At 37.0% G+C, this 13,000-nt stretch overlaps 1 protein-coding gene across 1 annotated transcript; it reads right to left on the bottom strand.

The window, feature by feature from the left end:
* Positions 1-3,848: 3,848 nt before the first annotated feature.
* PABPC4L (poly(A) binding protein cytoplasmic 4 like) lies at positions 3,849-8,538 on the bottom strand. Its single transcript, XM_040473935.1, has 2 exons — positions 8,380-8,538; positions 3,849-7,668 (listed from the first exon to the last, which is right to left on the bottom strand). Exon 2 carries the CDS (start codon positions 7,613-7,615, stop codon positions 6,503-6,505), a length of 1,113 nt encoding a protein of 370 aa, XP_040329869.1. The 5' UTR covers positions 7,616-7,668; positions 8,380-8,538; the 3' UTR covers positions 3,849-6,502.
* Between the last annotated feature and the right edge of the window lie 4,462 nt (positions 8,539-13,000).

Raw genomic sequence — 13,000 nt, 5'->3', positions numbered from 1 at the left:
TATATATATATAATATCCACTATTTCAGTGGCATTGCCTTTGGAACTCAAATGTGCTATTGGTACTTAGCAGAACTTCAAGATGAGTATATTTTTAATATCTAAGTGATGTAAATATAAGTGGCTTAACAAATCTGATGCAATATCATTGTACAAACTGCCAATATTTCTCAGAAGCTAAGCATTTTCTCTACTATGGCAAAGAATCCCACTAGTAGAATAATTTTTCTTCTCTTACTTGATGGATTCAGTTGTTTCATTTAGGGAACTTAAAAATACTTAAGAGCATTCTGTGAACACTAAGACATGACCATGAGACAAAACTAACATATAGCTATAATTATTTCCTCTGAGCAAACCTGGAGAGTAATCTGACCTTAGATTTAAATCTAATTGTAATTATAACTCACAATTTAGTACATCTGTATTTTTTTTTCAAATCTAAATGTAATTGTAACTCAGAATTTAGTACAGCTATATTTTTAAAATATAGGCTGCAGGGTTAAAATGACTGAAAATTATACCACATTCATGTATATAGAAATAAATATATTGAAAAGCTGTGGGTAAGTCCAATTTTGTTAATTCCTATAATTTAAGTGTACTAAATGACCTAATAACAAATATTTTAGTAAAGCAAACTAGCACCTATTAATTTATCTTTGTGGTTAAGATGGTTTATATATTGGAGTTATATTTTATAAGCATATAATGTTTTAGATTTTTCCCAAGATTTATTCATGATATTGTCAGTAGGAACTTTCTTAAAAATTCCTTATATAGAATATAAAGTTGGTGATATGGGAATACCTTAGAGATATTGTGGGTTTGTTTGTTGACCACTGTAATAAAATGAATGTCCCAACAAAGTGAGTCAAATGATTTTTTTGGTTTCTCAGTGCATATAAAAGTTATGTGTACATTATACTATAGTCTATTTAGCATGCAATAGCATCAAAAGGAAAATACAATGTACATACTGTAATTTAAAAATACTTTATTGTTAAAAAAATGCTAAGCCTAAAAGCTAACCCTGAGCTTTTAGCAAGTGATAAACAATGATAAACAATGATCACAGATCACCATAACAAACATAAGAATAATGAAAAAATTTGAAATATTGCAATTATCAAAATATCACACAGCGATATGAAGTGAGCAGCTCCTGTTGGAAAAGTGGTGCCAATAAACTTGCTCAATAAAGGGTTGTCACAAACTTTGAACTTGAAAGAAACACAGTATCTGCGAAGCACAATAAAATGAGGTATGCTTGTATACACAGTACTTTAAGTCTTTTCCCTCTGGTGGTATGATTCTAAAACATTAGCATGCATGAAAACTATGTGGCTTAGACTACCTTATATTAAAAATCAAGAAACCAATACCTATTAAATGTAGATTTGTTTTGAAAAACTCTTGACCATTTATAATCTGTTGACAATCATTTTTTGGTGAAAACCCATGTGGGTGGCTAAATTGAATCTGACCTTTTCAGTTAATATCTTCAGCAGATGCTTAATTTAGACCTAATAGAGTATAATATGTAAAAACCTAAGTCCCATTACCAAACAAAAAATAATTTAATCTTATACACAAAAGATTGCATAATTTGTTCCTTAGGATTGTACAATTTGAGGTAGGTAGAAAAAAAAATCACCTTTTTGACTCACATTGAAATTACTAGTAAGGACAAAATGTAATTGTAAGAACTGTTTGTAATCAAACAATTAAAAGAAAAAAGAAAAAATCAAATAAGTACTGAAATTCAAAATTAAATATAAATAATAAAAAATATTGAGGATTTAGTCGATACATACTCCTACATCCATTTCTACTCTTGGATCTTCCTGTCCTAACTGTAACTGTATTCTGGACAGAACTTGGAAAGTTGATTACTTCCTCAATTCTAGTGGCAGATCTTGTTTAATCTTTACATCAGTAATGGACAATGAGAACTGAGGAGGAAAGTTGTTAAAAGGTTTCCAGGAAAGACACCACCTTCTGAATGTTGTGTCTCAGTAGGACAGGAATTCCTGCAGCCATCTTGACACTTCCTGATGGTAGAGCTAAGATATAATGGCGCAAAAGCCAAGAGACTCCCAAGTGGTAACAGAAGTCTTAGTATACCATGCCTGAAGATACTTTAACTGAATATTTTGTTAGGTAAGATTTCCTTTTCTAGTGTGAGTTGGAATTTCCTGTCAGCTAAAGATACCATGAGGATATTTAATTTGTTCTACTCTTTAAAATGCAGATTTTTTTTAAAAAGTTTTTTTATGTACTGTTTTATCTACCAAAAAAGTTATACTATAGGAGGTATATTTTCTAAATACAAGTAATCTAATTAGAAATCCTCAATAGAGGATTGTTAGCTGAATTTTATTTTAGCAATTAAATGCAGAAGTGTTTTAAATATAGTCCATTATTCCTCATGAAAACTTGGTCTATATTAGTGGTTCTTCTCAATCATGGTCCCATAATTATAAAAACTGTAGAAGAAGTATTAATTCATGTGGAGTTGGTCTTTTGAAACATGAAGTATGAGTATCTTCATTTAAAAATGGAAGTTGTTTTCAGCTTACTCCTAAGAGAAACATATCTTTAGAAAATTAGAAATACTTAAAACTTAAATAAAACATCATTTAGACATGTCTTTACCATGAGAGATTAAACCTCATTTGACCTTTCCTCAATGGATTTATAAAAACTATTATGAACATGAATTTACGGATTCTAAACCACTTTAAAGTTTATTTTTACTAACTATAGATTTTCATTTAAACATTTAAAAATATTTAAAAACTTAAAAATTTTATTTATTTATTTATTTTAATGTTTATTTATTCTTGAGAGAGAGAGACAGAGAGACAGAGAGAGAGACAGAGCGTGAGCAGGGGAGGGGCACAGAGAGAGGAAGACACAGAAAACTGAAGCAGGCTCCAGGCTCTGAACTATCAGCTCAGAGCCTGATGTGGGGCTCAAACCCACAAACCGTGAAGACCATGACCTGCCCTGAAGTTGGACGCTTAACCAACTGAGCCACCCAGGTGCCCCAAAATAATTTTAAATGTTTAAATAAATGTTAGAAGGCACATTTATTGAATTGGCTGTGCATGCAAGCAGGCATCCATACAACAAAGTTGGCAATGTGTGTGTGGAGAGGGAGGCAAGAATAGAGTTGCTCAAGGCACCTATAGAAATTAGCTCTTACTGGAATGCTTATCAGAAAAGTAAAGGTTCTTATTTCTCAAGACACTTGGGCATAATAATTAAATTTTCTTCAAAGAATGAACTTACACTGCCAACTAGGATTACTCGATACTGTCACACACACACACACACGCACACAATTGAGAAAGCAAACATTTAAATAAATTAATCAGGAAAATCCACGGGATTATGTATTTTTGTGAGCTTAGTCATTTCTCACAGTAAATATTAAGAATAAGAAAATTCTCCTAAAATGGTAGAATATTGTGTCACGAAGCTACAGCTACAATTCATCCAGACATCTGATCTTATGTCCTATTAATTCCTTGTGCACATAGCAGAGAACTCAGTTCCCTGATATTATCTCAACAATCCATTTACAAGCATGATGAAATATTGTTCAAATATTTGAACACTTCGATAGACTGGATTATCCAGAAAGAGATGTCAAGGCTTGACACGCCCACTACACTTCCCAGCCCTGTTGCCTAGTCTCCTTCTCAGTAACGCTGTGCTTTTGAAGTAAATACTTCACACGGTGATTCACAGGCCCAGTGAATTACAGTAGGTATGAGTGTTACAGAGATTCTTACAGAAGGTAGGTATTTACCAAACATATTAATAAAGGTTGAAAAGGAAGACAATTTTAAAGGATTTACTATAGGCTGTTGACAAAATACTTCACAGACAAAAGTTGTGCTTAGAAATTGTTGAGAATATAAAACTCTGAAAGTAACAGAAGATAACGCCAATTAATTATGTGCGTGTGTGTGTCTGCATGTATATTTGAATGGTTCAAAGTGTTTTGAATCATGACATCAAAGCCATCTAAGTAAAAGACTAAAAAATCTGAGTTAAAAATTGAACTTTGGAATGACCCTCAAAACTACAAACCAAGTGGAAATATCAGGGGAAAACAGTCTAACATTTTGTCCTTAATATGTAAAGAAATGTCATAAATCCACACAAATGAAAAACAACCCAAAAGAAAAACAAACTAAAATCATGAAACATTAGTTCACAAATATGAAAACGCATATGGCCAACAGATAGAAGAAATGCTGTTTAACTTTTGTATAATAAAAAAAAAAAGTAACCATGAAATATTCTGCTTTATGCATCATGTTGAATTAGATAACAACTTAAACATAATCCCTTGTTCTTGGAGAATATGGAAATGGACAATCCTCCACACTGATAATGGAAATGGCACAAATTTTCAGGAGAACATTTGGGCAATATTCATCAAAGTTATTTTAAAAATTGCTCACCTTTTAAACATTAATTCCAATGAACTACATATTTTTGTAAGAAAATAATTGGATATATCAGCATACATAAATTTGCAAGGATGTTGATCTCCAAGCTGTCTATGACAGAAAAAAAGGGGGGGATAGGAAACCATGTAACAATCTTGATACATGTGTTTCAAGAGGAAATTCATTATATTATGGTACAAACATTGAAGGAACAAAACTCATTAAAATTATAATGCAGATAATTATTTGTGGATATGCAAGTTGACTATGGCATACTGTAAAATAAAGAAAATAATTTATAAAAGTTATAATATGATTCTTTTTTTGTTAAAGTATCTATGTGTATTGTATAAAATTTGGGAAGATAATGCAACAAATTTTAACAGAAGATTTGTCTGCATAATGGTATCATATGTTGCTGTAAATTTTTTCGTTTTCCATAATTTTTTCATTGTTCAAAAGAGACTTTTAATTTAGAAAATGTGCCAGAATAAACATATAGTTATATGAAAATAAACAGAAACAGATTTTCTCATTCTCTCATAGCTAAAGTATTGCCAAAGAAAATATTTTAATATATCTTTTGTATTGATAATATAAGAAATGGAAGATTTGAATATATGGTTACAGGAAACCACTAAGCAGATAAAAAAATAAAATAAAATAAAACAGCAACAACAAGAACAACAAACCTATTCTGCAGACACCTTTGGTAAAACAGAATTTTAAAAGTAATTATTCAAATGTAAATAAATAACTCTTGTCTCGGTTTCCAAGGTGGATTTCAAATAGTACATGATAAAAATCAATATAATAAAGCCCTTTTTAAAAAAGTATAAAACAAAGTTGAATAATATAGATCAAAGGTAGGAGAGAAAGAGAGACCTGGAAATGGGACCAAAATAAAAATTTTACTAGAAAATAGGCAAATTGATGAAATCTCAATTTGTCAGAAAATCAGTGAGCTTCTGATAAATCAAGGCTAATACTGAATGTTAATTCAGTAGCACTCGCGGTCTAATAAAAAGAGACATGAGTTAATAGAAACAAAGAAACATACTTTCTGAACCCTGAGATAATATCATTACATCGACCAATATAACATATAGATTGAGAAACATTTGTTAAGAAGAATTTCTATGTTCTCTATATAGGACTTTGATTAATATTGGTGCCTGGTAAAAAGTTAAGGCATAATCCTAAACTGTACAAATAGGAAGAGAATTAAGATAAAGCTTACTTTTTGTCACCTTGATACAAGTATATAACATAAGGAATGTTGAAGTTAAAGTTTTACCACTCAAGTCCCAATTTTGATAATCAACAAGTCCCTGAATTATAGCCTACCAATGGAAAGAACAGCAAAATATCCTATCAATCAGATTTGTGGGCAACATTAAAAAACTCCATCATTAATTTCAGCCATCAGAAAAACAATCATATCTGTATATAAATTGAAAAGAAACTGAACTACTTCCTACTATGTTAAACATTAATTCAGAATGAAATCACATACTGAATTTACACTAGCAATTCTTAAACCTTTGGTTTCTTTTAAAAAGTTGAAATGAGAAATTAGAAAATTTCTGTTTGTAAAAATAAATCACTTTGTGATTCTTAGGTATAAGAACTATTTTTAGCATATTTTCACAGAAGAAATTAAAGCTATCAATATTATTAAAATAAGAAAGAAAATATGATATGAACTCAAATAATTACCTCACTGCAGATGGTTCAAAATGTAGTAAAAATATATCTATTTATTCTTATTGCTATGAATACTAAATCAAAATAATAATAATACACAATATTATAATTAGAAGATGTGCCCCTGTGAAATGAATCAAGCTTCCGAGATTCATTTATTTTTCCACCAAAGAAAAAATAGCTTCATATACAAAACCTTTTATCACAAAGTTTACTAAATCAAGGGACCATCAGCTGGGATTTGAAATGTTTCTGAGGCTAATTCAGGCAGAGATCACTGTCATTCCCAAGGCTGCTGCAAACACGGGCTGCCGAGGTGTTTCTCTCCTAGGGCTTCTGGGCCAGGGCAATGTAGAGTGGCTTGGAGCCCAAGATACGGCCATTCATCTCAGCCATTGCTTTAGTGGCCTCCTCAGGAGAGGAGAAGCAGATCAAGCCAAACCCTTTGCTTCGCCCTTCTTCCCGCATTATCTTGACTCTGCTAATTGATCCAAATGAAGAAAATTCCCTCCACAGTTTCTCATCATCAATGGTGTCATCGAGATTCTTAATATAGAGCTTCATGCCTTGGCACCTCCGAAATCTTTCCTGTTTCAGCTGCTCAAACAGTTGCTTTAACTCGGCCTGTCGCTCGGATTTCTTTTGCGCCCGGCCTACAAAAAGCAGCTGTCCGTTTATATCCTTTCCATTCATTTCTTCAACGGCCTTTTTGGCAGCCTCATGGCTATCAAAACTCACAAAGCCAAAGCCTTTGGATTTCCCACTGGAATCTGTCATCACCTTCACACTCAGGGTTTTACCATATTTACTGAAAACTTCCTTCAGTCTCTCATCATCCATGTCATCTCCAAAGTTTTTGATGTAAACATTGGTGAATTCATTGGCCTTGCTGCGGAGCTCGGCTTCCCGATCTTTACGGTTTTTGAATCTGCCGACAAACAGCCTGCAGTCCTTAAGCAGAGCCCCATTCATCTCCTCGATGGCCCTGTCGGCTGCGATCTGGTTCTGAAAGTGCACAAATGCATAGCCCCTAGATCCTTGGTCATCACTCATCACCTTGGAGGAAAGGATCTTCCCAAAGGCTGAAAAATGTTCATAGAGGGTTTTGTTATCAATGGATCTGTCCAGATTCTTGATGAACACGTTCCCGATGCCCGACTTCCTTAAGTAGGCATCGCGCTGAGACCACATGAGGCGGATGGGTTTGCCCTTTATCGTGTCAAAGTTCATCGTGTCCAGGGCCGTCTGGGCATCGGCCAGCTTCAGGAAGTTCACGTAGGCATAGCCCAGAGAGCGGCGGGTGACCAGGTCCCTGCAGATGCGGATGGACAGCACAGGCCCCACGGTGCTGAACTTTTTGAACAGCAAGTCCTCGGTGACATCTGCGTGGAGGTCACCCACGTACAGCGACGCCTGGCGGTACTTCGCTGCCACATTCATCTCCTTGCTCCTCCCCACCGCGAGCCCGTCCCGAGGAGCTCTCAGTGCGATTCCTGCAGGAGGGGTCACCAGGACACGGTTTGGGCCTGGCTCGTGCGTGGTGGCCCCAGGATCACCGCTTAGAGGCTGCGAGATGGTGTTCAGGTACAGTTCCACCAGGTTAAGAGCAACAGCCTCATCAAAAAGCACCCCCCCACCCCCACCCCGGCCCAGCCCAGCCCCGCAACCAATTCGGCTCTTTTTGGAAGATGGCAACAGAATTCTGAGCTCTCCAAGAAAGGCTGATAGAACCAGACGCTTCTTGCCCACCAATGTGTGAGAGATCTTCAAGGGGGTGGGCTGGCCCCCAATCTGAGCGTTTTCTACAGACACTCGGGTTGCTGGTTTCTGAATAAAAAATAGGCCTCGCTCAGGCTGCTATAAAGTTACAGCCTCCGGGGGAAGAACTCCACAAGTGGCGCTCGAGGCGGCTGCCCGGGGCCGCGCAGCGTGGGCGGAGGGCGCGGGGCCGCGGCGAGACCCGAACCCCCCGAACCGCCCGGGGCGGGGGGTGGGGGGGGGTTGCCGAGTCCTGCAAGCGCCGCCGCCGAGGCGCGGCCGGGGCCAAAGCGGGCTGCGGGCGCCCTGGCAAAAACCCCGGCCGCTCTCGGAACCGCAGACCCGGCGCGGCGCCCGGCGATGGGCGGGTGGGGGGCAGGGGAAGCGGACAGACCGACGGACGCGGCCCAGCAAGGCTGCGGCCCGAGCAGGGGCTGGGGGCTCACCCGGGCTGCGGCCGGCGGGGGGCGGGCTGGCGGCTGGCGGGAAACCCGGAACTCGCGCGCTGAACTTCCCGCGCACCCGCTGCCAAGTGGGATGTTTTCTTTTTAATATTTTTTGAGAATGTTTGTCTTCCCCCCGCCCCTCTCACACATTTCCCACCTCCCTCGGACAGTTGCGCCGAGAAGCAGGAGGCGGTGACTGGGGTGGAGAGAGGCTGACTAGGGGAGTGGCCCTAATAAACCCACCCGCCTGCGGGGCTGTGCACGGGTCTGACTGAAGGAGCTTTTACCGACTGTGGATCGGGGCTGGTCACTTCCTCGCTGAAAACCCTCCAGTGGCTTCCTTTGACTCTTGGATGAGGCCCAACATCCTCACCTTGTTGTACGAAGTTGAAGTTCTGCAGTATCAGTTCCAGTCTCAACTTGCTGCTCGGTTTCCCTTAATAAAATCCATGGCATGACTTTTTTTTCTTTCTTTTCTTTTCTTTTTCTTTTTCTTCCCCAGGGCCACCTTTACAAAAATGTGCTTCTCAACCATCAGTTTAAATGCTCTCTGCAAATAGAAATTTTCCTTAAGTGACTTCTGAAAGTTTGTATTTTGCTCCTAGAAACTTACACTACATTGCACTTTCATAGCGTTTGTTTAATTACAATCTAATGTGATTCCATGGTGGTAGGGGCCATGCCCATTTTATTCCTAGTCCAATTATGGGACTTTCAGAAATGGGATGCTCAATATTTATTAAATGAATTGATTGCACGGAACGGATGTGATATTTAACCTGAGGCCGATGTTCACCCTCAGAGACATGAAGATGGTGTCCCTTGCCTCAGAGTGTTGTAAGGCTTGGATGAATCAATGTATCTGGAAATGTCTAGCACAGTATCTGACAGTAATAGCTTTTCAGTAGCATTGATTTTATTTACCGTAGCTTTACATAAATTCCTAAACATCATTCTCATAAAACCTTAAAATTTGCATCCTAACACATCTTAGGGATAGTCACCTGCAAAACTGAGTTGGGTGGACCACTTTATATAAGGCTAATTTAGTGCTTTTCAAACTTTAATGGGCATAGGAATCACCTGGGGATTCCGTTTGAATGCAGATTCTGATGTAGCAACTTGGAATGGACTGGAAATTCTACCTTTCTAAAAAGCTCCTGAGTGATGCAAATTCTGTTGGTCTGTGAACAATGCTAAATATCAAGACTTGAAGCTAAATTAGTGAGTCTAAATCTTTTCTAATGGTGACATTTTTCTAAAGTAAGAACTACAAAAAATATATTTCTCTTTCAGAAGATAATGACACTCTAGCAGTCAGTAATATATTATTTAAAAAAAAAAACACTAAAATTAGAGTGGGATTTTCATTATCAAATCCAAATTGCTTTTAACATATCTAAAATGGAATAATAGGTCCATGACTCTTCCCAAATTAATCCTGATTAATGGTTACTGTTTGTGAAATTTATCACTTGTTGTTCCTGTAAAATCATTAGTTCAAATAAGTAATCTTTTCTTCAACCATATCTTCAAGGCTACAATTTAAAAAAGGAAGAGTGGCACCCACTCACTCAGTGAGTGGCTCAGTTGGTTAAGCAACTGACTCCATTTCTGCTGAGGTCATGATCTCATGGTCCTAAGGTGAAGCCCCATGCGGGCTCTGTGCTGATTGTGGAGCCTGATTGAGATTCTCTCTGCCTCTCTTCTGCTCGTGCATCAGCACGTGCCCTTTCTTTCTCAAAATAAATAAATAAAACAAAATTTTTTTTTAAACAAGGAAGAAAGACCACTCATGTAGTTGGTAGATGCATCAATGGATAGCAGCCACATTCCAGTACATGCTTTAAAAATTCAGACACTGTTTGGCATTGTATAGCATAAATAAAAGCGACCATCATATTCACTATTATCACTTTTTTAAAAAGTTTATTTATTTTGAGAGAGAGGAAGAGAGCACATGCACGTGAGCAGGGGAGGGATAGAGAGAGTCAGGGAGAGAGAGAATCCCAAGCAGGCTGTATGCTATCTATGCAGAACCCCAATCACGCTCCGGCTCACCAACTGTGAGATCATGACCGGAGCCAAAGCCAAGAATCAGATACCTAAACAACTATACCACACAGGCACCCCAATGTTATCACTTTCTTTAAAAAAAAAAAAAAAGAAAAAAGAAAAAGAAAGTTCTTACCTATGTATTTCCTGTGAATTTTGTCACAAGACATTTTATTTCTAGGAAAACTGTCTAAGATCATATTAGGTCTTTGTATAATTGTGATTCAATTATAGCAAGATACCAAAATATTTCAAGAACTCATGAGATTTTCATTTTACTTTATGTGATCACTTCACTCAACATACTGTGAAACGGGAGGAAAAGTTTCCAAATTCAGAAGTTAGTCTTACATTTTTGACTCCAATCGTCTTATGTGCAGCAGATACTGAGCTCAATTTGTTACATTACCACTAATCATGATCCTTTCTATTTATTCTGTGTATTACACTGTTTTTATTTTTATGTTATAACCAAGCAAGAATTTTTAAGCATCTATGGGTCTTTCCTCTCTTTAATTCTCTAAATCTCTCTCTCTCTCTCTCTCTTTTTTTTTTTTTTTTGTTAGTTGTGTTCATTCACTAATTTCTTAATTTGGGTGGTCTTTCCATTTACCCTGTTTTTCCATTCCAGTTGCCATGGTCTTTGCCCCATTTCATTGTGTATTATTGCATTCGTTTTATTCATTCATCCTCTTTTGCCTAGATGCCAGTCTGTCTATATGCCAGTCCATCTTGCCTTTTGCTGCCAGAATTAATTTTGCTAAGATTCCTTCCACAAGATTTTAGTGAAAAATAACAAATGTCTTCCAAAACTTTGCAAAATCAATCCTATCAGAGCTGCATACATCTTTTGTCAAGCTAACCCTTCATTTGTTTTATATGCACAGGCAGTTCTTTGATTATCCAAATTCTGTCATTCTTCAGCTCTGTTTGCGCCCATATTTTTTTTTTTCTCTCAATAGCCCAGCTGACCGGCACTGATTACTTCTCCTTTTGTGAAACGATTTATTTAACATATTCATTGTGTATATGAAACTAGTTTTGGCATGAGTTCATTGGCTTTGATGAACCTGGACTTAAAATTGATATCACCCATGATGTTGCCTTATGCTTTTCTTTGCCAGTTGTTACAGCTATGTATATCGCGGACTTGAATGTCCTCTTCCTCAAATATTCTGAACATATTTCATTTAAGTGCCACTTTTTTGCCTCATTTTGAAGTAAGTTATAATTTTGTCTATGTTTCTTTTCGCTCACTTGTCTCTTCAATGTACAGATTTGTTACGTGGGTGGCTCACAGAATTAAGCGGGAATAAGATGCTACTTTGCTTAAATGACAGGAAAACTATTAGTGTTTCTATTCACTGATATTCATGTCAATGCAGGTCGTTGCTTACTTTGGTATTTATTGTGTAGAAATGAATAAATAGCGGGGCACCTGGGTGGCTCACTCGATTAAGCATCCAACTCTTGATTTCAGTTCAGGTCGTGATCTCATGGTCTAGTGAATTTGAGTCGGGCTCTGTGTTGACCCTGCAGAACCTGCTTGGGTTTCTCTCTCTCTCTCTCTCTCTCTCTCTCTCTCTCTCTCCCCACCCCCCCTTCTCCTGCTTGAACTCTCTCTGTTTCTCTCAAAATAAATAAACTTGGAAAAAAAGAAATGAATAAATAGCTATTTTGAGTATTATAATGCATTTTAAAATAGAAATCAGTTGCATTAATTAGACCAAAGTAATTTCTGACACCTACATGAATCATTGCTCTGATGTAGTCAACTATTAATAAAATTTTCTTTATTTTTGCTCAAAGTGATCTTTATTGTCTTAATTGAAACTAATTACATGAGTAAAACTTGCTTACATTATACTCTGAAAGTGCCATGTTTGATATTTAGTCCAAAGTACATTGTATCTTTCAGATTATTTGAGTTCAATTTTACTTGACAGTTATGGTCTCTTTTCAGTTTTAATTGCTTTCTCATTTATTTTATTTTATTTTTTACCCAAATGTAGTGTTAACTCCTTTAGCATGAGGTATATGATTTAAATATCAGAGTTAGCCTTGTCCATATGGGACATTTGAAATGTCACACACAATAACTAATGTATGATTACTAGTAAATCTTGATTAGAAGTTCAATCCACTCCAAAATATCACTTACTACTAAAAACATCAGGCATCATTGCAATTAAAACTGAATAAGACAGCATCTTTCTGCAAGAGTCTCATGGGTTTTATTAGGAAAAAAAAAACAACAACAATTTCAAACAATGTAGAACTGGGGCACCCGGGTGGCCCAATCAGTTAAGTGTCCGAGTTCGGCTGAGATCTTGATCTCACGATTTGTAGATTTGAGCCCCGTCTCGGGCTCTGTGCTGTTAGCTAGAAGCCTGGAGCCTGCTTCAGATTCTGTGTCTCCTTCTCTCTCTGCTCCTCCCCTGCTCGTCGTGCTCTGTCTCTGTCTCTCAAAAATGAATAAAGGTTAAAAAGATTAAAAAAAATAAAACAATGTAAAATCAATCATCTACAAAAGGTAAAATAGAAATTTAGCACAGAAGACATATGA

This window comes from Herpailurus yagouaroundi, unplaced genomic scaffold, assembly GCF_014898765.1.
Source record: "Herpailurus yagouaroundi ecotype Mexico unplaced genomic scaffold, PumYag 28, whole genome shotgun sequence".
NCBI classification, from domain to species: domain Eukaryota; kingdom Metazoa; phylum Chordata; class Mammalia; order Carnivora; family Felidae; genus Herpailurus; species Herpailurus yagouaroundi.
The sequence above is the reverse complement of the archived record's forward strand: the minus strand, read 5'-3'. Positions and strand labels throughout refer to the sequence as shown.

Bases quoted from the DNA above. Each gene is read 5' to 3' on its own strand.
- PABPC4L (XM_040473935.1), bottom strand. From the start codon at position 7,615: ATGAATGTGGCAGCGAAGTACCGCCAGGCGTCGCTGTACGTGGGTGAC.